Source organism: Symphalangus syndactylus, chromosome 20 (assembly GCF_028878055.3).
Source record: "Symphalangus syndactylus isolate Jambi chromosome 20, NHGRI_mSymSyn1-v2.1_pri, whole genome shotgun sequence".
NCBI classification, from domain to species: domain Eukaryota; kingdom Metazoa; phylum Chordata; class Mammalia; order Primates; family Hylobatidae; genus Symphalangus; species Symphalangus syndactylus.
Genome location: NC_072442.2, coordinates 26,019,373 through 26,046,371, shown reverse-complemented (window position 1 = coordinate 26,046,371; position 26,999 = coordinate 26,019,373). Strand labels below are relative to the sequence as shown.

The 26,999-nt window shown below is 44.8% G+C and overlaps 2 protein-coding genes across 3 annotated transcripts in view; one reads left to right on the top strand and one right to left on the bottom strand.

Moving 5' to 3' along the window:
* C20H17orf78 (chromosome 20 C17orf78 homolog) overlaps positions 1-26,999 on the bottom strand; it is a 172,837-nt gene that overhangs the window by 5,221 nt on the left and 140,617 nt on the right. The window contains exon 4 of one of the 2 annotated variants that reach the window (XM_055257104.2): positions 817-942. The exons of the other annotated variant lie outside the window; for it this stretch is intronic. Within the exon in view, the coding sequence (XP_055113079.1) occupies positions 817-942 (126 nt within the window). The remainder of the gene's footprint in view (positions 1-816; positions 943-26,999) is intronic. 2 annotated transcript variants of the gene reach the window in all.
* LOC129469897 (uncharacterized) overlaps positions 5,714-26,999 on the top strand; it is a 75,505-nt gene continuing 54,219 nt past the window's right edge. The window contains 2 exon segments of the mRNA XM_063628665.1: positions 5,714-7,123; positions 9,062-9,144. Of these exon segments, the coding sequence (XP_063484735.1) occupies positions 6,107-7,123; positions 9,062-9,144 (1,100 nt within the window). The 5' untranslated portion in view covers positions 5,714-6,106.

Genomic DNA, 26,999 nt, shown 5'->3' with positions numbered 1-26,999 from the left:
TGGGACCTTCTTTATAGAGAAGCTAATTTTTGTTGTTGTTGTTATTGTTGTTGTTGAGACGAAGTCTCACTCTGTCGCCCCTGCTGGAGTGCAGTGGACAATCTCGGCTCACTGCAACCTCCACCTCCCAGGTTCAAACAATTCTCCTGCCTCAGCCCTCCATGTAGCTGGGATTACAGGCGTGCGCCATCACATCTGGCTAATTTTTGTATTTTTAGTAGAGACGGGGTTTCACCATATTGGTCAGGCTGGTCTTGAACTCCTGACCTCAGGTGATCTGCCCACCTCGGCCTCCCAAAGTGCTAGGATTACAGACGTGAGCCACAGCACCCGGCCTAGAGAAGGTAATTTTTTAAAATAAAAAATTGAATGATTTTTCAATGTACATTCAGTAACTTCTCAACCTTAAGGAAAATATCAGGCCGGGCGCAGTGACTCACGCTTGTAATCCCAGCACTTTGGGAGGCCGAGGCGGGCGGATCACGAGGTCAGGAGATCGAGACCACGATGAAACCCCGTCTCTACTAAAAATACAAAAAATTAGCCGGGCGTGGTGGCGGGCGCCTGTAGTCCCAGCTACTCGGAGAGGCTGAGGCAGGAGAATGGCATGAACCCGGGAGGCGGAGCTTGCAGTGAGCCGAGATTGCGCCACTGCACTCCAGCCTGGGCGACGGAGCAAGACTCCATCTCAAAAAAAAGAAAAAAGAAAAATATCAGTAGATCCAGACTAACGTTGGGGCTAAAAATGTTTCTTTTCTGTTCTTATTTTACTCCTACTTATTCTGTACTTTGGCATTTCAAAGCTAGAAAAATTACCAGTAATTGTAGTTTTCTCTCCTTCTTTATTCCCAGGAGTTATAGAAGGGGTAGTGGTGGAAAAAGTCTCTGATGAAGCCGCCATCACTGGATAGACTTTACATTGTGACATCCCTGGTAAAAAAGTTATAAAACAAAGTAGAAAACATGAAACTTTAGGGGAAAACTTTATCCTGCCTTTGATTTTACCTGACAAAACCCTACCTAGCTGATAGTAAACTTCCAATTGTGGTCCCATTAACCTGTCTGTCCATAGGTTTAGGGTGTGAGCACAAAATAATGCCAAGAGTAAATGAGGATAGAGATACTAATAAGAGATATGGATTAAATGTCCATGGGACTTTTGACTAACATAGGATCAAAGTGATAGGCAATGGCCTATCATTATTTAGGCCATAATAATAATAAAGATGAAGGCCATAAAAACTGTTGACAGTTTCCTTCTTTAAAAAGAGATGGCTCCAAAGTCCAAGGAAGAACATGAACTATCACAGTTAGCCTTAATGACTGCTGCAAGTGTGTCTAGTAGAATCTAGATCAACTACTCTGAGAGGGGACTGGGGAAAGCAGGAGGAGCTGGAAGAAGGAAAAGCCACCCAGCTTCATGTACTCCTCGATTTCATTCATTCAGCAATTTTTTTTTTTTTTTTTGAGACAGGGTCCCCCTCTGTCACCCAGGCTGGAAAGCAGTGGCGTAATCTCGGCTCACTGCAACCTCTGCCTCCCAGATTAAAATGATTCTCATGCCTCAGCCTCCCAAGTAGCTGAGACTACAGGTGCGCGCCATCATCGTACCCGGCTAATTTTTGTATTTTTTGGTAGAGATGGGGTTTCACCACGCTGGCCAGGCTGGTCTTAAACTCCTGACCTCAAGTGATCCGCCCACCTTGGCCTCCCAAAGTGCTAGGATTACAGACATGAGCCACTGTGCCCAGCCTGGCCTTGCTTTCAAAGGATCTCTGGGCTACTGTGTTGGGAATGGGTTGGGGCGGGCAAGGGTAGAAGGAGGGTAACCTGTTAGGAGGCCATTGCAAAAGTCCAGATGAGAGATGACGTGATTCACACCAGCAGTGGAAGTGATGGGAGATGGATAGAGTCTAGCTGGAGTCTGGAAATAACCTCACTCGTCTCCAGAATGGACGTAATCCAATTCAGACAGTGTGGTTTCTGTTCTCTGTTTAGTGGTCTCATATCATTGCTTATTAAATTAAGGTCTATAAATTCTACTTGACTTTTCTAAATTACTCTTCCATGTCTTAAGTCCATGAGAAAATGATAGTTCTTTACCTCAGAGGCCAGTGGCCATAGTACCAGGCACTGTACATGAAATCATAGGAGAAGAGGTAATCCCTGATTCCAGTTTAATCAGGAAGACGTTGTTGGCAGACATTGGCAGAGACAGACATAAAGTCAACAAGTTCAAAAGGAAAAACAAGAACAGTTTCAGCATAGTGCTAGTCAGTTCTTTAAGTGATAACTTACGTGTTTATGAGTCATATTAGATAAAAATAAACAAATCTCACTTTGGACAGGTCACCACAAGTTCTCTGTGTTTTGTTTTTTTTAATCTGTGAGATGGTAGTAGTAAAATAATACTTGCTCTACCTATTTCACAGGGGTGTTGTGAAGATCAGAAACAAATAACAATGAGAAAGCATGTGTGTAAACACTTTGCAAACTGAATGATATTATGATTGAAAGAGGGGGAAAACAGATGACCTAATGAGTCATCTGTCTCCACCAGAAGGAAATTTTGAAATATTGATAATAGCTGTCTTTTCCTTTTCCAAATTTCTTTTTTTTTTTTTTTTTATTTGAGACGGAGTCTTTCTCTGTCCCCCAGGCTGGAGTGCAGTGACGCGATCTCGGCTGACTGCAAGCTCCGCCTCGCGGGTTCACACCATTCTCCTGCCTCAGCCTCCCGAGTAGCTGGGACTACAGGCGCCCGCCAACACGCCCGGCTAATTTTCTGTATTTTTAGTAGAGACGGGGTTTCACCGTGTTAGCCAGGATGGTCTCGATCTCCTGACCCCGTGATCCGCCCGCCTCGGCCTCCCAAAGTGCTGGGATTACAGGCTTGAGCCACCATGCCCTGCCCCAAATTTCTTAAATAATAACGAATAGTCTCCATTTACCTTTTTCTACATTCCATGTTGACCCACATCTTCTGATGAGCATTCGTATTGCAATTGCAGAACATTCTCACCCTTACAGTTCCAAATTTCTATTTTACTTGAGGACATTTCCATGAACTGTCTTCTGACCGTTTCCGGGACATCCTCCTGTGCAGACTGTCTGGGACAACAGGCGCACACCACACCTGGCGAATTTTTGTATTTTTAGTAGAGATGGGGTTTCACTATGTTGGCCAGGCTGGTCTCGAACTCCTGACCTCATGTTCTGCCCGCCTCGGGCTCCCAAAGTGCTGGGATTACAGGCATGAGACACCGCGCCCGGCTCTAATTTTTGTTTCTACCCTGTTTGAGGTTTATCACTCCTAGTACTGAGTGGAGATTTAAATTCAGAATAGAAAGTTTCAAACTTGTAGAAGGGATTATGTTTCAAAAGTTCATACATAAATTGGTTGTTTTGGACCAAGTGAGGTGGCTCACACCTATAATCCCAGCACTTTGGGAGGCTGAGGTGGGCAGATCACTTGAGGACAGGAGCTTGAGACCAGCCTGGCCAACATAGCAAAACCTTGTCTCTACTAAAAACACAAAAAATTAGCTGGGCATGGTGGTGCAGGCCTGTAATCCCAGCTACTTGAGAGGCTGAGGCACGAGAACTGCTTGAACCTGGGAGGCAGAGGTTGCAGTGAGCCGAGGTCGCACCACTGCACCCCATCCTGGGGGACAAAGCGAGACTCTGTCTCAAATAAATAAATAGGTTGTTTGGGATTCATCATTATGGTTTCATAAAAATGTATCATGAGTGATGATTAGGTCCCCAGACTAATCTACAAATATCCATTTGATCTTTTTGCATAGCTCAAATAGTACAGAGTATTAGCTTAAATTCTAGATGTGGGAACCAACTACTATGTTATGAAGGAAGGAGGAAGAGTTTCTTTTTCTCTGGGAGGCTAACCAAATGCAAATTTTTGAATTAGGTCAGGTCGATCTTTGGCATTTCTCCTCCCCCTTAACCTCTCAGTTTTCCTTGTCCCAATTTCTAAGAGCTGATGTCCTCAATTGCCCCAAGTCTTACAATGCCTAGCACTATGTTCACTCCACCCAGAGTGCTCCAAACTCCAAAATGACTTAAGTCCACTATTCCCCAACACAGCTGCCATGGACAGCAAGGTGTCACATGTTAAGAGGGAAACAATTTGATTTAATTAATTTGCATTAATATTCAAAGTTCAAAACCCTGCCAGAGTCTTTTGAGTTTATTTTTTGAGATGGTGTCTTGCTCTATCGCCCAGGCTGGAGTGCAGTGGTGCAATCTCGGCTCACTGCAACCTCCGCCTCCCTGGTTCAAGTCAGTCTTCTGTCTCAGCCTCCCGAGTAGCTGAGACTACAGGCACATGCCTCCATGCCTGGCTAATTTTTTTATTTTGTTTTGTTTTGTTTTTTGAGACAGAGTCTCGCTCTGTCACCAGGCTGGAGTGCAGTGGTGTGATCTCAGCTCACTGCAACCTCCGAATCCTGGGTTCAAGCTATTCTTCTGTCTCAGCCTCCCGAGTAGCTGGGACTACAGGCACACACCACCACGCCCAGCTAATTTTTGTATTTTTAGTAGAGGTGAGGTTTCACTACGTTGGCCAGGATGGTCCTGATCTCTTGACCTCATGATCCGCCTGCCTCAGCCTTCCAAGGTGCTGGGATTACAGGCGTGAGCCACCGCAGCTGACGCTTTTGAGTTTTTAAGAGTTTTTCTGTAACATGTAAATTATACATGTTAGCATGTATAATTTACAGTACCTGAGTCACATCCTGACAGCCTATCCACTTATTTCCCAGTTTTAGTCTAGTGTTTAAAGTTTTTTCCATTATTCTGTTTGTGGATCCCCAATTTCTCTTAAAATGTCGTTTTATTTTATTTTTCCAGTAATGTAGCAATAGCATCTGGGGGATTGCCAGTTTATAAAGAGGAACTGGCTACACTAAAAAAAAAAAAAAAAAAAAAAAAAAAACTATATGAAAAAAAGAAAGGGTGAGAAAAGGAAATGAGGGCAGAAGGAGAGAAACTTCAGGCCGAGGTTAAGAACCACTGCCTAGCAGCTGTGGGGGAATAGGCATTCTCACCCAATGTGGGTATGCACAATGGAACCAACCTCTAGTGAGGGTAATTTAGCAGTAACTATCAACCTTTGATGCAACAATCCTGCTTCTTGGAATCTTATTGATAAATTGATAAATCTTATTGATAAATTGCAGGTATACAAGAAGAATATATATAGATCCTGAGTAATAGTGAAAGAGGAGAAAAGAATTTATTAAAAGAAAAAAGAAAAAAAGAAGAATATATACGGTCATTGTTTGCGGAATTGTTTGTATTTGCAAAAGATTGGAAATGACCAAAATATATATCAATAGGGGGCTAGTAGAATATAGAAGAGACATGGCCGGGTGCAGTGGCTCATGCCTGTAATCCCAGCACTTTGGGAGGCCAAGGCGGGCAGATCACAAGGTCAGGAGATCAAGACCATCCTGGCTAACACGGTGAAACCCCACCTCTACCAAAAATACAAAAAATTAACCGGGTGTGGTGGTGAGCGCCTGTGGTTTCCAGGTGTGTTTGCCATTCCTGTGGGCCACTCTCCCCCACTTCCCACTTTTCTGCTTAGCCTTCAGCGGTGGAAAAAGGGGATGGGGGCGCCAGGGACAGAAACGCAAGCAGGGTTGGGAGAGAGGGGTGGGGGCGCGCCCGAGGGTGGGGAAGGAGCTCGGGTCTCCCCAGGGCCAGCTTCGGCGCGTCGAGTCCGAAGTGGGAGCCCGACGCCAGGGCGGCTCTCACTCTGGGCGGGCGCCGCACAAGCGCCCCATTAAAGCGCCGCCAGTTGGCCCACCGCAGGGAGACGCGTCCGGCTGTCCGGCCCCGCTTCCTCCCGCCTCGCATCCGTGGCACCCGGCCGAGCGTGTGTGGATGGTGCGGCGTGGAGGCTCAAACTCGAGCAAACAAATAAGTTCAGGGAACGCCCCCCTCTCTCCGATGTAAACTCGGGGCTCCAGACATAACCATTCCCCCTTCCCAGAAAAGCCCCGGGAAAGGCGGTAGGCAGAGGATCAGCATAGGAGAGCAGGGGGCTGGAGCTGGGGCTCGGGGGCCACGGTCCCACCCCCTCATGCACGGTCGCCGGCTAGGGGAAGGGCCCCGTCCCCCTCCCCGTGGAGGGCGGGGGCGCATCTCTGGGCGCGAGCGAGTTAAGCCCAGTGGCCTCAATGCTCCACGTGGGAGCTGGCTCGGCTGCCGGCTGCGGTCAGGGCCACCGTATAAAGAGGGCGGCAGACCCGAGCGCCCAGGACTCGCCGCTGCCCGTGCCCCGCCGCCGCTGCTGCCCCCAGCCCCGGCCCCAGGCGTCCCAGCCATGGTCCGCCCAATGCTCTTGCTCGGCCTCGGCCTCCTGGCTGGTGTGCTGCCGGCGCTGGCCGCCTGCCCCCAGAACTGCCACTGCCACGGCGACCTGCAGCACGTCATCTGCGACAAGGTGGGGCTGCAGAAGATCCCCAAGGTGTCAGAGAAGACCAAGCTGCTCAACCTACAGCGCAACAACTTCCCGGTGCTGGCTGCCAATTCGTTTCGAGCCATGCCGAACCTCGTGTCGTTGCACCTGCAGCACTGCCAGATCCGCGAGGTGGCCGCCGGTGCCTTCCGCGGCCTCAAGCAGCTTATCTACCTGTACCTGTCCCATAGCGACATCCGCGTGCTGCGCGGAGGCGCCTTCGACGACCTGACCAAGCTGACCTACCTCTACCTGGACCACAACAAGGTCACTGAGCTGCCCTGGGGGTTGCTGTCCCCGCTGGTCAACCTCTCCATCTTGCAGCTCAACAACGACAAGATCCGTGAGCTGCGCGCAGGTGCCTTCCAGGGAGCCAAGGACCTGCGCTGGCTGTATCTGTCGGAAAACGCGCTGAGCTCCCTGCAGCCCGGCGTCCTGGACGACGTGGAGAACCTCGCCAAATTCCACGTGGACAGGAACCAGCTGTCCAGCTACCCCTCGGCTGCCCTGAGCAAGCTACGGATGGTGGAGGAGCTGAAGCTGTCCCACAACCCCCTGAAAAGCATCCCGGACAATGCCTTCCAGTCCTTTGGCAGATACCTGGAGACCCTCTGGCTGGACAACACCAACCTGGAGAAGGTGAGTTCCTGGCTGTGGGCTCTGCCCTGCTTCCTTCTTCACTTCCTGGAGGCCCCAGGAGCCAGGGCCACAGCTGGCACCATCCCCTGTCCCCAGGTTCCCTGTCCCTCTGGCTATCTCCAAGGTGAGGAGCTCTGCCACCTCCCTTCCTCACCTTGTCACATCCTTACCCTCATCCCTGTCTGCTGCCAGTCTCGGCCACTGCCCTCCTAGGATTCTTACATATAAAAGGAGTGGGGCTGCCCTGGCCCCACAAATGGCCCCCTAGGGCCATCTCCAGTGCTCCCAAACCCCCAACTGTGAGCAGCAGCCACCTCTTCCTGTTGGGCCTTCCACCCCTCCTCTGCTGTTTTTCCCGTCTCCAGTAAACCTACCACCCCATAAAGGAAGGTTTGTTTATTGAGGAGCCTTCCAGAGGAGCTGGGCAGATCAGGCCCACAAAGAGACCCTGTTCCTGGTGGGGGCTGTGCATGTGTGCTAAGGGGGAGTGGGGGACTGGGGAGCGAGGGGAAGCAAATGCCTGAGGAAGACATTCTCCATGCCCCATAGAGGCCCTGGTGGATGGCCCTGCCCAATCCACACAGACACAATTCACTGCATTCTCAAGTCCATTGCAGCTCAGTAGGCATGGGACCAAGGGCTCCCCCAGGATGCAAGCATCGTGCCCATGGGCTCCATGAAGGGGCAAAGGCAAAACCACTATTGTCAATCCTTGGCACAAGACCCCAGGTGTCTCTCCACAGAGAAGACTGGCATGACTCACTGTCTCCAGACTGCTAACTGCCCCTTGCCCTCCCCTGTCACTAGACCCATCTCCTGTCTGCATCCTCACTCATTCCTTTCTCCCCTGGGGTGCTCAGTGTCTGGCCAGGTGGGGCTACCTTGGATCAGAGCAGAATCCCTACTTTGGGACTGGAAAAATCACCCTGTTACAGGGGCTTCAGCCAGGAGGTTTGGGTGGGGGCCCACAAGGTAGAGGAGAGTCTGGTTACTGGAGACCTTCACACCTCAATGTGGGCCACAGGAAAGGGCGCGGGCGTGGAGATGTGGGCAGAATCTCACTTGGGCAGCAGCCAACCTTTGGGTGGAAGGAGCCTGCTGAAGCCTGCCCTTCTTCAGCCCTGCCTCTCCCCAGCTGAAGTTGGAGTCTCCTGTGGCCCACCAGTGCCAGAGTGGTCTTTCAGTGGGCAGCAGAGCAGAGAATCAGGGGCTGTTTTGGGGCAAGGGAGGCCAGACAGGAATTGTGGCGCCTGGGCAAAGGTGTGGGCACCAATAGAACATTTCCTCTGGAGCCGTCCAACCTGGCCAAAGACTCCACCAAGGTGGCTTCACAAATAGCGTCTGGCTGGCAGTGGGGGAGCAGTGAGGACAGAGCTGGGGAAAGTCCTGGGACCCTGGGACTGTGAGGAGCGTTGTTAGGAATATAAGTACTGAAGGCAAACTGCCTGGGTTTGAATTTTGTGCTGTCCCTTGCACCCTGCCTGGCTTCAAATCCTAGCTCTGCTTATTAAGTTCTTTTAAGAGGATGATCTTTGAGCAAATGTCTTAGCTTCTGTTTTCCCAAGTAAACGGACACAATAGTTGCTATCTTGTGAAATATTCATGTAATTGACCAGCATTTACCAAGTAGCATCAGTGTTTTAGTTTTAGTCATTGGTGATTCTGCAGTTGGACTGTGAGGCGGTGCTGGGGTGGGGGGTGGTGTGTGTCTAGCATTTAATTGCATGCAGGAAGGAAAAGATACTTTTGATAGCTGAGAGGCAGCTTTTCTCTGCTTTTGTGTCAAAAGGGAAGAAGGGAGTTTGGAGAGGGAAACGAATTCTCTGTAATACTAAGCTCTCTTCCACAAAACCAGATGTAGATAGAATGTGTAATTAATTTACAGAATTTCTAGATTGAAACAATCTGATTTTTCTAAATGTATTTTTATTTTTTCAGGTTGAGACTGAGCTAAAGTTAATCTGTGGTGACGTTCTGGATGCATTGGACAAACATCTAATTCCAGCAGCTACCACTGGCAAGTCCAAGATTTTCTATTATGAAATGTAGGTTCTATACTAGAAAGGAAAATGTAAGTTGGCCTTTTTAGAATCATAACTTTCTTCTATGTAGGTTTCCAACTTTTATTTACAAATAATTGTTTAATGTTAGAAGGATAGTTAATGTTGGAATAAAAAGATGGTCAGGCTATTATAAAAATGCATTAGCTTTTGCTTTACTTATTTATATTCTTTTGCTTTCATGGGACCTATCTCATTCCCCTCCCCCAAACGGCCACACATTTTACAGTGCTAGCTGAATGTTCCATGTAGAAATTTTATTTTATGATTAATACACTTGTGCCATTTCTTGGAACCACTTGCTTGTTTAATTCTAGTCTATCAAGGGATAGTTTTGTTGATATTTAGAGGCTCCTCAGTTAATTTCTGTGGGATTTTTTATTATATTTAATAAGGAAAATAATATGAAATGTCAAAAAAAAAGAAACAAAGCCATTTATTCCTGAGAGTGTTTAAAATTATTGAAGTACACTTGTTAATTGTTAGTATAGAACTTACATTTCATAGTAGAAAACCTTGGACTTGCCAGTGGTAGCTGCTGGAATGAGGTGTTTGTCCAGTACATCCAGAAAGTCATCACAGATTAGCTTTAGTTCAGTCTCAACCTGAAAAAATAAAAATAATTTTAAAAAATCAGATAGTTTCAGTCTAGAAATTCTGTAAATTATTACACATTCTATGTACCTCTGATTTTGAGGAAGAAAGCTTAATATTGAACAGAATTCGTTTCCCTCTCCAAACTCCCTTCTTCCCTTTTGACACAAAAGCAGAGAAAAGCTGCCTCTCCGTTATCAAAAGTATCTTTTCCTTTCTGCATGCAATTAAGTGCTACACACACACACCACCCCCCACCCCAACACTCCCTCACAGTCCAACTGCAGATCACCAATGACTGAAACTGAACACTGATGCTACTTGGTAAATGCTGGTCAATTACATGAATCTTTCACAAGGTAGCAACTATTGTGTCCATTTACTTGGGAAAACAGAAGCTAAGACACTTGCTAAGACATTTGCTCAAAGATCATCCCCTTAAAAGAACTTAAGCAGAGCTAGGATTTGAAGCCAGGCAGGGTGCAAGGGACAGAACAAAATTAAACCCAGGCAGTTTGCCTTCAGTACTTACATTCTTAACAACGTTCAACAAGCAATCCCTTTAGTGGAAGAGATCCAAAACTAGTTAAGATACCAAAAATCTGCCGGGCGTGGTGGCTCACGCTTGTAATCCCAGCCCTTTGGGAGGCCGAGGCGAGCGGATCACGAGGTCAGGAGATCGAGACCATCCTAGCTAACATGGTGAAACCCCGTCTCTACTAAAAATACAAAAATTAGCCAGGTGTGGTGGCACACACCTGTAATCCCAGCTACTTGGAAGGCTAAGGCAGGAGAATCACTCAAACCTGGGAGGCAGAGGTTGCAGTGAGCCAAGATCACACCACGGCACTCCAGCCTGGGTGACAGAATGAGACTCTATCTCAAAAAAAAAAAAAAAAAAAGCCAGGCATGGTAGCATGCCCTTGTAGTCCCAGCTACTTAGGAGGCTGAGGTGTGAGGATCGCTTGAGATCCAGGGTGGGGCAGAGATTGCAGTCAGCTGAGACTGTGCCTCTGCACTCCAGCCTGGATGATGGAGTGAGACCCTGTCTCAAAAAAAAAAAAAAAAAAGGATAAGTGTAGGAAGTTGCACACATTACTTCTGTTTATATCCCACTGGCCAGAACTTAGTTGCCTAGCTGCAAGGGAGGCTAGGGAAAGTGGTCTTATGTGCCAAGGGTTCTTACTGGAAGCTTTCTACTCTTTCCTGAGTAAAAAGGAAAGAATATAAATTAAATAACAACTAGCACTCTCTCACAGACCTTTCATAAATACTTCTTAAGATAGCCAGATATGGCTTCTGTTACTTCCAACCAAGAATCATGTCTGATTCAATGAGAACACCCTAAATAGAATGACTCTTAGAGAGGCAGTATAATGGAGCAGTCTCTGGGATCACAATGCACCCCAAGGTGTAAATCAGAAACTGGGGCTGGGTGTGGTGGCTCACACCTGTAATCCCAACATTATTGGAGGCCATGGTGGGGGGAATCCCTTGAGCCCAGGAGTTCAAGGCTGCAGTGAACTATGATCGCGCCACTGCACTCACTTCAGCCTGGATAACAGAGCAAGACCTGGTCTCAAACAAAAAAAAAAAAAAGAAAGAAAAGAAAAGAAACAGGAACTCATCCTTATCTTGTTTTTTTCCTTCTCCTTCCATGTTCAATCAACCACCCAATCCTCTTTCTTTTTTTTTTTTTTGAGACGGAGTCTCACTCTGTCGCCCAGGCTGGAGTGCAGTGGTGCAATCTTGACTCACTGCAAGCTCCGCCTCCCGAGTTCATGCCATTCCCCTGCCTCAGCCTCCCCAGTAGCTGGGACCACAGGCGCCTGCCACCACGCCCGGCCAATTTTTTGTATTTTTAGTAGAGATGGGGTTTCTCCATGTTAGCCAGGATGGTCTTGATCTCCTGACCTAATGATCCGCCCACCCTGGCCTCCCAAAGTGCTGGGAAATCCTCTTTATTCTATCCTTTGGTAATTCACATTTCCACCCCTTTCACTTCATTGTCTTAAATCAAGCCTTTGCCATTCATTCTTCCCCACCCCACCCCTCTCATTCCACTACTCGCCTGTAGAGAGCTCTTCCTAAAATCTAAATCTGCACAATGCTGCTTTAGTCTCCCTTCATAATGCTTCCATTAATTCTTAAGGATTCAATCTGAACTCTCTTGTGCGAAATTCAAGGCCCTTCACTACGTGGCACTTTTAGTCTCCTCTCTCGACACTCCCATTGTCCATACTTACGTGCCTATCACCTTGCATATTTCCCCGTCTCTCTGACAGGACTGCTTTGATGAGAACCCATCCTTGCTGACATGAAATATTCAGGTTTTTGGCGCTACACGTGGTTCAGCGTGGCAGGGAAGGAGAATGCGGGGCAGCATGATGTCCAGACAGATAAGAGACTAGACTGCCTCACTTTTAAGGCGTATTTTATTTATTTAATTTTTTAAATTTCTATATTTTTTGAGACAAAGTCTCACTATCACCCAGGCTGGAGTGCAGTGATGCAATCTCAGCTCACTGCAACCTCTGCCTTCCAGGTTCAAGTGATTCTCCTGCCTCAGCCTCCCAAGTAGCTAGGATCACAGGCACCCACCACCACGCCCAGCTAATTTTTGTATTTTTAGTATAGACGGGGTCTGGCCACGTTGTCTGAGCTGGTCTCAAACTCCTGGCCTCAAGTGATCTGCCCACCTCGGCCTCCCAAAGTGCTAGGATTACAGGCATGAGCCATCGTGCCCTCCCTTTAAGGGGCATTTTATGAATGAGAGACGCACAGTGACCAGAGTATTATTCATGCTCATTTCTACACTGAGTCCTAAATACTTTGCCAGGTACAAACAACAATTAAACACCAGTAAAATGACAGGTCACTCGAAATCACGGAGACAACCGTGGATTATCATATGCTCTGGTCTACATACATTTCAACATTCTTTTTTTTTTCAACTTTTATTTTGAACACCAGGGGAACATATGCAGGTTACCTTGGTATATTGCGTGATGCTGAGGTTTGGGGTATGATTGATCCCATCACCCAGATAATGAACATAGTATCCAATAGGTAGTTTTTCAGCTCCTGCCCTGCTTCCTCCCACCACCCAACAGTCTCCAGTGTCTATTGTTCTCATTTATTTATTTATTTAATGTGTTTATTTATTTGAGACAGAGTCTCTCTCTTCATCCAGGCTGGAGTGCAGTGGTGCGATCTCAGCTCACTGCAACTTCCACCTCCCTGGTTCAAGCGATTCTCGTGCCTCAGCCTCCCGAGTAGCTGGGGCTACAGGCACACATCACCACCCCTGGCTAATTTTTGTATTTTTAGTAGAGACGGGGTTTCACCATGTTGGCCAGGCTGGTCTTGAACTCTTGACCTCAGGTGATCTGACCACCTCGGCCTCCCAAAATGTTGGGATTACAAGTGTGAGCCACCGCCTGGCCTATTGTTCCCATCTTTATGTCCATGTGTATCCAATGTTTAGCTTCCACTTATAAGTGAGAGCATGTGGTATTTGGTTTTTTGCTCCTGCCTCGATTGTCTTAGGATGATGACCTCCAGCTGCATCCATGCTGCTGGAAAGGACATGATTTCATTCTTTTTTATGGCTGTGTAGTAGTGAATGGAGTATACGTACCACATGTTCTTTATCTAATCTATCATAGATGGGCACCTAGGTTGAGTCCATGTCTTTGATATTGTGAATAGTGCTGCAGTGAACATAGAAGCACATGTGTCTTTTTGGTGGAATGATTTATTTTCCTTTAGGTATGTATCTACCAATGGTATTGCTGAGTCAAATGGTAGCTCTGTTTTAAGTTCTTTGAGAAATCTTCAAACTGCTTTCCACAGAGGTTGAACTAATTTACATTCCCACCAACAGTGTATAAGCATTCCCTTTTCGCCACAGCCTTGCCAGCATCTTTTTTTTTTTTTGACACTGAGTCTCACTCTGTCACTGAGGCTAAAGTGCAGTGGTGCAATCTCAGCTCACTGCAACCTCTGCCACCCCAGTTCAAGCAATTCTCCTGCCTCAGCCTCCTGAGTAGCTGGGACTACAGACATACGCCACCATGCCCGGCTAATGTTTTGTATTTTAGTAGAGACGGCATTTCACCATCTTGTCCAGGTTGGTCTCGAACTCCTGAACCCAGGCAATCTGCCCACCCCGGCCTCCCAAAGTGCTAGGATTACAGGTGTGAGCAACCGTGCCCTGCCTGCCAGCATTTGTTATTTTTTGACTTTTTAGTAATAGCCATTCTGGGATAAGCATGTTGGCTCATGCCTGTAATCCCAGGAATTTGGGAGGCCGAGGTGGGTGGATGGCTTGAGCTCAGGGGTTCAAGACCAGCCTGGGCAACATGGCAAGACCTCATCTCTAAAAAATACAAAAATTAGCCGGGCATGGTATCACATGCCTGTAAGTCCCAGCTACGAGCAGCTGACATAGGAGGATCACTGGAGCCCAGGAGGTCGAGGTTGCAGTGAGCCATGTTCACACCACCATACTCCAGCCTGGGTGATAAAGCAAGACCCTGTCTCAAAAAAAAAATTAATAATAATAATAATAGCCGTTCTGACTGGTATGAGATGGTATCTCATTGTGCTTTTGATTTGTTTCTTTAATGATTAGTGATGTTGAACATTTTTTCATATGTTTTTTGGCTGCTACATTTCAACATTCTTTAATAATTTAACTCAACATAAGTCATCTATATGAGCTGAAATTACTATACCATTGTATAGTCAGAGGTTATAGATAAATGCATGAAGATCATTTTTGCCTTGTCAAAATACTGTGCCATATGCAGTTATCAATAAAGTGAGCAATGTAATAGTAAATCATTATACTCTCATAACATAAAAGAAAGAAAATACAGTTAATATGTACAAATAATATTAATGCTGACGACGTAATGAAGCCATGTTTTCTTATCAGGATGATCATGAGTAAAATGAAATGACGGCACAAGGACATTTATTGCATAATTTTCTACAGTAGAATAAATTCCTGTATGTAACAAAGTCAGATGAAATTAAATTAAACTGAAAGGAAAATACTTGAATTAGACCAAATAAAGAAGTTTCTGATGAAAAAATATTACAGGAATGGATTACTGAGCTTGTTATAGACTCACTGGAATGGACAATTACCTGTCTAGGATAACTTAATCATGGTTCTGCCTGGAGGCATGGGGCTGAGTTGATGACTTCTGCACTAGAATTTTATAGTTTTATTGAAAAAAATATAAAACCTGCACAGTTGTTAATTTAAACTTTTGTTTTGTTTTGTTTTTGTTTTGAGATGGAGGTATGCTCTTGTCTCCCAGGCTGGAGTGCAATGGCACAATCTTGGCTCACTGCAACCTCTGCCTCCCAGGCTGAAGCAATTCTCCTGCCTCAGCCTCCTGAGTAGCTGGTATTACAGGTGCCCACCACCACACCCGGCTAATTTTTGTATTTTTAATAGAGACGGGGGTTTCACCATGTTGTCCAGGCTGGTCTTGAACTTCTGACCTCAGGTGATCCACCTGCCTCGGCCTCCCAAAGTGCTGGGATTACAGGCGTGAGCCACCGCACCTGGCCTAAATTTAAGAGGCATAAAGTGGAATACACCCATTTAGAGATCAAACTATTGGCCGGGCAACAGTTTGAAAAATAGTTCTCTACATCTAGTACTTTCCTTCACTTAAAGGTATACTACACTGAATTACTGTGATATTATACATTATAATTTAAGTTGCTCTTTTATATGGAAATATGAAATTACTAATCTACAAATCTAGCCTTTCCAATAAAGCTACAGGATGCGTGGAGTAAAATCAGAATTCTCCATTATTCATTCCACTTACATGATGCAGGCAAGTGGGCAATCATTTACAAGTCAGTTTCAGATAAAAAAAATTATTTAATCATTACATTGCTATCAACCTTGAAAATATCAAAGAGTCAAAGAGGTTAAGGAAGAAAAAACAATTTGTCCTATTTATATACATTAAAATGCTAGCAAAAATGGGTGTGCTTAAAAATCATAAATATTATATATATACAGTTAATAGAGAGAATACAGTATACCAAAAACCATTCACAATTTTTCAGCTAAGAAATAGCAGTCTGGTACATTTCTTCACAGTCTTTTTTTTTTTTTTTTTTTTTTGTATTTATTTATTTTGAGACAGAGTCTCGCTCTGTTGTCCAGGCTGGAGTGCAGTGGCGTGATCTTGGCTCACTGCAACCTCCGCCTCCTGAGTTCAAGTGATTCTTCTGTCTCAGCCTCCTGAGTAGCTGGGATTACAGGCGCCCACCACCATGCCCAGCTAATTTTTGTATTTTGTTTCATTTTTTATTTTTTTGAGATGGAGTTTCACTCTTGTTGCCCACGCTGAAGTGCAATGGCGTGATTCTCGGCTCACCGCAACCTCTGCCTCCTGCATTCAAGCAATTCTCCTGCCCCAGCCTCCTAAGTAGCTGGGATTACAGGCATGCACCACCGGCTAATTTTTTGTATTTGTAATAAAGACGGGGTTTCACCATGTTGGCCAGGCTGGTCTCAAACTCCTGACCTCAGGTGATCCACCCGCCTCAGCCTCCCAAAGTGCTGGGATTACAGGTGTGAGCCACCACACCTAACCTCTTCCCAGTGTTTTATATTCATCATATATATTTTAAATAAATATTGCACATTTTCTTCTTTAAAGTATTTCTTTTTACTTAATTTCAGACTTATAGAAAAGTTGTGAAAATGGTACAAAGGACTCCTCTCTAACCCTCATCCAGATTTCCCAGATGTGAACATTCAATCACACTTGCTTTCTCTCCTCTCCCTCTTTCTGAACCTTTTCAGACTAACTCAGAGATACAATGCCCCTTTACACCTCAGTCCTTCACTGTGTATTTCCTAAAAACAAGGAATTCTGTTGCAGTCACCACAGTACAATGATCAAAATCAAGAAATTAATATCGATACAAAACTATTATCTAATCTTGTTCATGTTTCACCAATTCTCCCAACAATGCCCTTTGTAAAAAAAGAAAATCCCGAATCATATTTTGTGTTTGGTTATGTCTTCTTAATTTTCAGTCTTTCTTGGGGTGTCTTGATGTTGACATTTTGGAAGAATAAAGACCAGTTATTTTGTAGAATGTCCCTTAATTTGAAGTTGCCTGATGTTTCCTCAAGATTAGGGTCAAGTTATATGCTTTTCTGGCAAAAAAACCATAGAAGTGATGTCATGTTCTACTTAATGTGTCCCGTTAGGAGGCACGTTATGTCCATTTGTCCCATTCCTGGTGATGTCAACTTTGAGCATGGATCCTAAATTTTCATTCACAATAGTATTAGAAAAATTCCTTATCTCTTTCAAAATTTTTAGAAACATCATTCCAGTGTCTACAAAATATTTTATTTATGAATGTGTCATAATTTTATAACTGATAATATTTATGTTATCATTGCATTGGTAAGAACCAATGCATATAATATCATATCACAATGAAATTAAAAATTTTATTGCATGCCTGATTTTAATAAAAATATTTTTAGTGGTTTTTTTTTTTTTTCTTTTCTTTTTTTTTTTTTTTGAGATGGAGTGTTGCTCTGTGGCCCATACTGGAGTGCAATGGTATGATCTCTGCTCACTGCAACCTCTGCCTCTGGGTTCAAGTGATTCTCCTGCCTTGGCCTCCTGAGTAGCTGGGATTACATGTGCCTGCCACCACACCCAGCTAATTTTTGTATTTTTAATAGAGACTGGGTTTCGCCTTGTTGACCAGGCTGGTCTTGAACTCTTGACCTCAGGTGATCCATCTGCCTCGGCCTCCCAAAGTTCTGGGATTACAGGCATGAGCCACCGCACCCAGCCGATCTCAGTCTTTTTTTATGGCTGCATGGTATTCCAAGGTATATATGTACCACATATTCTTTATCCAGTCTATTACTGAGGGGCATTTAGGTTGATTCCATGTCTTTGTTATTGCGAATAGTGCTGCAATGAACATATGCATACACGTGTCTTTATAATGGAATTATTTATATTTTTGGGGGGTATACACCTAATAATAGGATTGCCGAGTCAAATAGTATTTCCGTTTTTAGGTCTTTGAGGAATCATCACACTGTCTTCCAACAATGGTTGATCTAATTTACACTCCTACATTTATTATTATTATTATTATTTTTTAGACAGGTCTCACTCAGTTGCCCATGCTGAAGTACAGTGGCATGATCTTGGTTCACTGCAGCCAAAACCTCCTGTCTCAGCCTCCCAAAGTGCTGGGATTGCAGGTGTGAGCCACCATAGCACCTTTCTCTCTCTCTCTCTCTTTCTTTCTTTCTTTTTTCTTCTTTCTTTCCTTTCTTTCTTTCTCTTTCTCTTTCCTTTCTTTCCTTCCTTCCTTTTCTTTCTTTCTCTCTCTCTCTTTCCTTTCTTTCTTTCCTTCCTTCCTTTCTTCCTTCCTTTCTTTCTTTCTTTCTTTCTCTCTTTCCTTCCTTCCTTCCCTCATTTCTTTCTTTCTCTCTTTCTTTCTCTCTCTCTCTCTTTCTTTCTTTTTTTTTGGAGATGGAGTCTCACTCTGTACCCTGTCTGGAGTGCAGTGGTGCGATCTCGGCTCACTGCAACCTCCACTTCCCAGGCTCAAGCAATACTCCTGCCTCAGCCTCTTGAATAGCTAGGATTACAGGCATGTGCCACCATGCCCGGCTAATTTTTGTAATTTTAGTAGAGACGGCATTTCACCATGTTGGCCAGGCTGGTCTCGAACTCCTGATCTCAGGTGATCTGCCTGCCTCGACCTCCCAAAGTGCTGGGATTACAGGTGTGAGCCATGGTGCCCAGCTCCACATATTTGCTTTCTTGAGTTAGTGACAAAGGATTAGATCCAGAACACACTTTAGGATTATACCTATCCTAAGTACAAACTTACATAAAAATCATTCTTTATGTATATTGTAGCAGGAAAAAAAGAATCGAAAACTACTGTTGCAGAGACAGGACACAGAAATAGACCTGATAAATAAATAAGAGTGGGGATCATAAATATTGTCTTAAGCCTTTTGGGAACAACTAGATAAGCAAATGTAGCCAGTCAGAATAGTGGACGTTTGTAATTTGCCTCTAAAGCATTTATTATTCCTTTTCTGAGTCACACCAAGAGTTCCTGCATACAGGTGCACAGGTTGTGCACCGCACAACTCCAAGGGATGCCAATCACATTGCAGACTATGTGAATGGTGACCTGCATAGTCTGTACCACATTCCCAGTGATCTGGTCACAGCCCTGATTTTCCTTTGGGATCCACTGCTCACCCTCTCACAGTCAACACAATCTGATGGGATACTACCACTGGTCCTAGAGTTATAACACGTGACTAGGCCTAATGCATCCCATTCCTCTGGCCTCTGGGTCAATGGTGGTCACATGAACTGAACCTAACTAATCCACTCAATCGAATCACAGAACTCTTAATGTGACTGTACAGCCTTATGACATAATTTTCCAAATAAAGACTGATTTTTTTTACACTAACAGTACCTAATGAAGACAGCAACTGTGTTAGTCCATTTTCACACTGCTATAAAGAAATATCCAAGACTGGTTAATCTATAAAGGAAGGAGGTTTAATTGACCCACAGTTCTGTATGGCCTGGGAGGCCTCATGAAACTTACAATCATGGCAGAAGGGAAAGCAGGCACATCTTACATTGTGGCAGGAGAGAGGAAGCGAAGGGCGAAGAGTGCCTTATAAAACCATCAGTTCTTGGGAAAACTCACTCCCTATCACGAGAACAGCATGGGGGAAACCACCCCCATGATCCAGTCACCTCCTACCAGGTCCTTCCCTCAACACCTGGGGATTACAATTCAAGATGAGATTTGGGTTGGGACACAGAGCCAAACCATATCAGCAACTATCAATTAAGTGTGTCAACATGAAGAACTTACGTTTTTCTCCAAGCACTGATGATGGCATCTTTACCAACTTAGCCACTCTCTTATCTGGTCTCTGGTGCTCAGTTGATGCCATTGAGATGGAGCTGCAATGGGTCTAGTAAATATAGTCTTAGAAAAAAGTTTTTCTCTGACCAAAACGAGACTGAACTACAAGAATCACCATAATCTGTAAGTAACCAGCCAAGGCTAGAACAGAATAGGCCATGATGTATTGGGAGGTGGTGCATTCCCCTCACTGCAGGTGGTCAAACTTAGGCTGGGCAATCACTTATAAAACACATAGTCAAGGACATACAAATGTCCACTGGGGGCCTAAACTATTATATTGCCAAGATGATGCCTGCAATGTGGGCTTTTAAAATAGTAAAGATATTCAAACATATGCATATAAACAGAAACATGATATTCTAAGAATTAAATAGACTGTGTTACATAGATTTGCCTCCAACATTTTTGGAAGCACAAGAGTGTGACGATGCTTTCCCTTGCAGGGAAACCCAATTGTGATGCCAGTATGTCAAGATTATCAACTAGATTCCAGGGTAGTTTTCTTCACAGTTTTGTTGAGATAGTCTATTTCTTTGTGCATTACGTTATTTTTATGTCGCTAATTTAAAATTTTAAGAAGGCTTTTCCCATATATTTTCCCCATATAGCCATCGAAAAAGCACATACACAACACAGTGACTAATTTTTGTTGTCATTTATGTCTTTCACTTCACCAATTTGTTTACAGATTTATGGTTCATTGACTTTCAAAGTTGGAAAATTAATGCTAAATTAATACTTTGTATAAATTTATTAAGATTTTACTGGAAATTATTTTGCAGTAGATTGCTTGACTGACGTGGTGTAAAACTCTATTGTATATAAATGAAAACATTAAGCAAGTTGAAGGCATAAAATCAGCTAGCACCCTAATATAGTAGCTTTTGAGTGTGAAACTATATTTTTTAATGGCACAGATATCGTAAGTGTACAGCTCAATGAATTTTCACAAACTGAACATATCCATATAATTCTCAGTCAGATCAAGACACAGAATGTCACTAGCTCCCCAAAAGCCAGCCTCATATTTGCTCTTAGTCACTAGGCACACCCCCTAAGTCCATATCCTGACTTCTAATTGATAGGTTAGTCTTGCCTGCAGTAAACTTTATGTAAATGGATAGTACATTAGGACCTTTGTGAATGACTTCTCCCACTCAATTTAGGTTTGTGAAATGTAGCCATGCTTTTGCATGTAGTTTGTTCCTTCTCATTGTTGTATACTATTCCATTGCTTGATGTACCACAATTTATTTGTCCATGCTACTGTTAATTGAGCATTTAGTTTGTTGGTTTGATTTTGACTATTACAAAAAGTGCTGCTGGCTGGGCATGGTGGCTCACGTCTGTAATCCCAACACTTTGGGAGGTCAAGGCAGGTGGATCACTTGAGGTCGAAAGTTCAAGACCAGCCTACCCAACATGGAGAAACCCTGTCTCTACTAAAAATACAAAAATTTGCAAGGCCGGGCGCAGTGGCTCACGCCTGTAATCCCAGCACTTTGGGAGGCCGAGGCAGGCAGATCATGAGGTCAGGAGATGGAGACCATCCTGGCTAACACGGTGAAATGCCGTCTCTATGTTTCTACATCTCTACGTTAGCCAGGTGAGGTGGCGGGTGCCTGTAGTCCCAGCTATGCAGGAGGCTGAGTCAGGAGAATGGCGTGAACCCCAGGGGGTGGAGCCTGCAGTGAGCCGAGATCATGCCACTGCACTCCAGCCTGGGCGACAGCGAGACTCCTTCTCAAAAACAAAAACAAAAACAAACACACAAAAATTTGCCAGGCATGGTGGCACACACCTATAATCCCAAATACTGGGGAGGCTGAGGCAGGAGAATCAGTTGAACCCAGGAGGCAGAGGTTGCAGTGAGCTGAGATCTTGCCACTGTACTCCAGCCTGGGTGACAGAGCAAGACTCCGTCTCAAAAAAAAAAAAAACAGTGCTACCATGAACATTCTAGAACGTGCCTTTTACTGAATATAAGTATGCATTTATGTTGGGCATATACCAAAGTACTATTTTAATCCTCCAGCGGTAGGGTTACAATATCTGCTATCTAATGTGTGCTCAGCCTCATGAACAATGACGTATTTTTTCTAGTCATGATGTTAAGAAGGCAGCTTACAGTTTTTCTGGTACAAGAAAGATACGACATTTCAAAACATCCTAGTAAAACATTTGGAATGTATTTAGATCTTCATATACTTAAAGCCTTAACTCAGGAGTGTAAACGATTAACTTTTAGTTTTATATCCCTACACTTAATTTCTATTTTGAGTCCCCATTCTGAAGCCCAATGGCAGAAACTTAATCTGAGTGAATGCAGAATGCCTCCTCCTGCCTTTCTTCACTGCACCTAAGTTCCAGAGGCCAACGTGATGCTGGGGCTGCTAGTTGCTGTTTATCTGGGCCACCATGTGCTGAGACCCCACCATTCTCCTGTGGGGCCTGCTGGCTCCTGGGGAGTCTTCCTGGTCCTGGCTACAGGGCCTCTTCAGATCTGCTGGTCCCTTTCCTGGGACAGGGTGAGCAGGCAGCCTCTGCACCCTCTCTCAGGAGTGTGGCCTGCACACTGCTTGTCCACACTCGTGTACTGTCTTCCTTTGTGCCCACGTCTTGCTGGGTCCAGAGATACCCCTTAGTCCAGATTGGAGTAGGTAGCTTGGATCTCCATCTGTTCCTCCAAATCACTGTTGATGGCATGAACTTTATACCATGAATCTTCTAGGTCTTGGGTGTGTGAAACTCAGAAGCCCAGGTTGGTTCTTATAACACAAAAGCTTTTCACCTGTATCATCCTTTCCTTGAAGCAGTGAATGCTGATGGCTGCAGGGGAATGGAGGCATAGATGGAAGAGAATATTGTTCCACTACTTAAATATACCTTTTTCTTTTTTTTTTTTTTTTAGATGGAGTCTTGCTTTGTCTCCCAGGCTGGGTGCAGTGGCTTGATCTTGCCTCACGGCAACCTCCACCTCCCGGGTTCAAGTGATTCTCCTGCCTCAGCCTCCCAAGTAGCTGGGATTACAGGTGCCAGACACCATGCCCCACTAATTTTTTTTTGTATTTTTAGTAGAGATAGGGTTTTGCAATTTTGGCCAGTCTGGTCTCAAACTCCTGATCTCAGGTGATCGGCCCACCTCAGCCTCCCGAAGTGCTGGGATTACAGGAGTGACCCACCGCACCCGGCTCTTTCATTCTGTTACTTCTTTGAACTCCTTTCATAATTGCTTAATTAATTTATTTTTTGAGACAGGGTTTCACTCTGCCACTCAGCTGAAGTACAGTAGTGTGATCTCAGTTCACTGCAACTTCTGCCTCCCAGGCTCAAGCCATCCTCCCACCTTAGCCTCCCAAGTAGCTGGGACTATAGGTGTGCACCCTCACACCTAATTTTTGTATTTTTGTATTTTCTGTAGAGATGGGATAATTTTTGTATTTTCTGTAGAGATGGGAGTTCACCATGTTGCCCAGGCTGGTCTTGAACTCTTGAGCTCAAGAGATCTGCCCGCCTTGGCCCCCCAAAGTGCTGGGATTACAGGAGTGAGCCACTGCGCCCGGCCATAACCCTTAATGTAAAAAACAAACAAACAAAACCTTTTCAAAATACTACTTCAAGTTTGCCATGATAGCAACTTGATTTACATCAGATTGAATTCAGTGTAGGCTTTGGTAAAATTCACAGCTCTTTGTTATTTCTAAAATAGTTTCAAAATTCTAGATAAAAATTCAATAATAACAAACTATTATTAGTTTCTATGTATTAAGCACACAGTTTATGCCAGGTGCATTGCTATCAACCTATATATATTTTCTTATTTAATGTTTACAGCAACCCAGTGAAGGAAGGCATTAGCTCCTTGGTTTTTTTTGTTTGTTTGTTTGTTTGTTTGTTTTTGAGACGGAGTCTCACTTTGTCACCCAAGCTAGAGTGCAGCGGCATGATCTCGGCTCACTGCAACCTCCGCCTCCTGAGTTCAAGTGATTTTCCTGCCTCCGCTTCCCAAGTAGCTGGGATTACAGGTGTCTGCCACCACACCTGGCTAATTTTTTATACTTTTAGTAGAGACACGGTTTCACCATGTTGACCCACCTCTAAAACCTGGCTCTGAAATCCACCTGTCTGTTGCCCCAGAGGCAACATAGTGTAACAGCTAACATCACAGGCTTTGAAATCAGACATGATTGGGAGCGTGTCCTTGCTGTGTCACTGGGCAACTTACTTGACTTCTCTAAGTCTTGTTTTTCTCCTCTGAAAGATGGAAATAATGATTCCTAACCAGTAGGGTTATTGTTAGGATTAGATGAAGTTAATGTGTATAAAGCTCTTGGCACGTAGTAAGTGCTCAGAATAAATTGCAGATCTTATTTTGTTGAAGTGAATCACCTCATCTTCAGCGTTACCCTTCTATACTTATCACATCTCATTGTAATCTTCATATGTCAGTTTTCCCTATTGTATTGTGAGCTTTTCGAGGTCAGGATCATATCTGTTATTTTGGTAGCCAGTACCCCAAAGGTGCTCATTTGTTTAACAAAGACATGACTGTTGAATTTGCCCGACGGTAATACTAAGCCATTGAAGATTTTTCAACAAAAGAGATGAGAAGACATCATCATCATCATAAATGCAAATATGGCATTTGCTAAATAAATACTTAATAAATACACACTCAATAATAAACATTTATTGAGTGATAGTAATGTGTCTGGATTGACAGTAGGGTTTCCATACATTATCTCATTGGGCCCTCAAACTTTATGAGGTAGGTAGTATTATTCCCCTTTTACAAATGAAGAAGCTGAGGTTTGAGGAAGAGAATATGAAATAGTATTTGGAGAAGACTGTACATCAGCCCATGGAATGTCAGCACTGGTAGAGTCCTCTGAGATCAACTAGTCCTGATTTTGTACATATGAAAATAGAGGCCCCTAGAGGGAGGTGAATTGGTCAAGCTGGGGGCAGTGTCAGTTGCCCCCAGTCCTTTGACCCCATTCTAGGGCCCTTCATTCTGGATGAACCACATGTTTTCTACAGACAGGGCTGGAGAGAAGCTGATGATAACAAGTCACTGAGTGAGGGGTGTGCGTGAGGATGGAGCCCCGCAGGATTCTTAGGCTTGCCACTGTCTACCCTGCAGGTATGAGGAAGATCCTGAAGGTCGTGGGGCAGGTTCCAGATCTGCCGTCCTGCCTGCCCCTGACTGACAACACCTGCATGCTGGCCTCTATCCTAATCAACAAGCTCTATGATGACCTGCGCTGTGACCCAGAGCGTGATCACTTCCGCAAGATCTGCAAGGAATACATCACGTAAGTTTCCTGGAGGCCTCACAGGGTCAGGCTCTGTCTTAGATATCTATGGCTGTGTAACAAATTATCTCAAAATTTAGCAGCTCAAACAATAATGTTTTATTATCTCACACCAGAACAGAAATTTGGGAGTGGTTTGGCTGGGTGGCTCTGGCTTATGGTCTTTCATGAAGTTACGGTCATATGCTGGCTGGAGCTGCAGCCATCTGAAGGCTTGACTGGGGCTGGAAAATGCTTCCAAGATGGTGGAATCACACAGCTGGCACATTGGTGCTGGCTGTTGGTGGGAGGCCTCAGTTCCTTTCCCTGCAGACCTCTCCACAGGCTGCTGAAGCATCTTCACTGCATGCTGCTGGCTTGTCCCACAGTAAGAGATCCAAGAGGGAGCAAGGCAGCAGGGAGATGTCTTCTCTATCTAGCCTCAGAAGACACATGTCATCACTTCCGCCACATTCTATTCATTAGAAGCAAGTCAGCAAGTTTGGCCTACATTTAAGGGGAAGAAATTAGGTTTCAACTTTTGAAGGGAGGGGTGTCAACATATTTTTGGACATATTGTATTTTATTTATTTTTTTTTGAGACAGGGTCTCACTCTGTCCCCCAGGCTGGAGTGCAGTGACATAATCATAGCTCACTGCAGCCTCTAACTTTTGGGCTCATGTGATCCTCCTACCTCAGCCTCCCAGAGTAGCTGGGACTACAGGCACTTGCCACCATGCTGGGCTAATTTTTTTTTTTTTCTGTCACCCAGGCTGGAGTGCAGTGGCATGATCATGACTCACTGCCGCCTCAGCCTGCTGTGCTCAAGCGATCCTCCTGCCTCTGCCTCAGCCTCCCAAGTAGCTGAGACTATAAGTGTGCACTACCATGCCTGGCTAATTTTTGTGTTTTTTGTTTTGCTGTGTTTTCCAGGCTGGTCTTGAACTCCCAAGCTCAAGCAATCTTCCTGCCTCCACCTCCCAAAGTGGTGGGATTACAGGCATCAACTACCTTGCCCAGCCATGGACATATTTTATACCTACCACTGGCTTCTGTGGTTGAAAGGAACAGATGTCAGCTTGTCAAGGAGGGAGGCCCGGTTCTTCCAAGACTAAGACTCATGTGGCTTTGCAGAGATAGACAGGGGTTAGGGCCCTCAGCAGCTGCAGTTCCTGAGTCTCCTCACTGGTGTTCCAGCATCAGTGTGACTCCAGTGCATGACCTTTTAATTCTTTATTGCAATGATTCCCAGACTTGTAAATTATTCAGATTTCTGAGACATCGCCTCTTGACTCGGTAGTTTGGGGTGTGGCTCAGGAAGCTGCATGCTTAAAAGCACTCCAGGTGAGTCTTAGGTGGGTGAAGACGTTGCCTTTACTCTGCTTTTCCTTTCTGTATTCCAGGGGTCAACAAACTTTTTCTATGAAGGGCCAGAGAGTAAATATTTTAGTATTTGTGGGACATATAAGTCTCTGTCAACATATTTTTTAAAATCCTTTAAAATACAAAAACCTGGCTGGGCACAGTGGCTCATGCCTGTAATCCCAGCACTTTGGGAGGCCAAGGGGCACGGATCACCTGAGGTCAGGGGTTCAAGACCTGCCTGACCAACATGGTGAAACCCCATCTCTACTAAAAATACCAAAAATTAGCCGAGTATGGTGGCACGTGGCTGTAATCCTAGCTACTAGGGAGGCTGAGGCAGAAGAATTGCTTGAACCCAGGAGGTGGAGGTTATCGTGAGCCAAGATCGCACCACTGCACTCCAGCCTGGGCGACAGAGCAAGACTCCATCTCAAAAAGGAAAAAAAAAGCCAAAAAGCTGCTGGCCAGATGTGGTGGCTCATGCCTGTAATCCTAGCATTTTGGGAGGCCGATGTGGGAGAATTGCCTGAGGCCAGGAGTTTGAGACCAGCCCAGGCCCA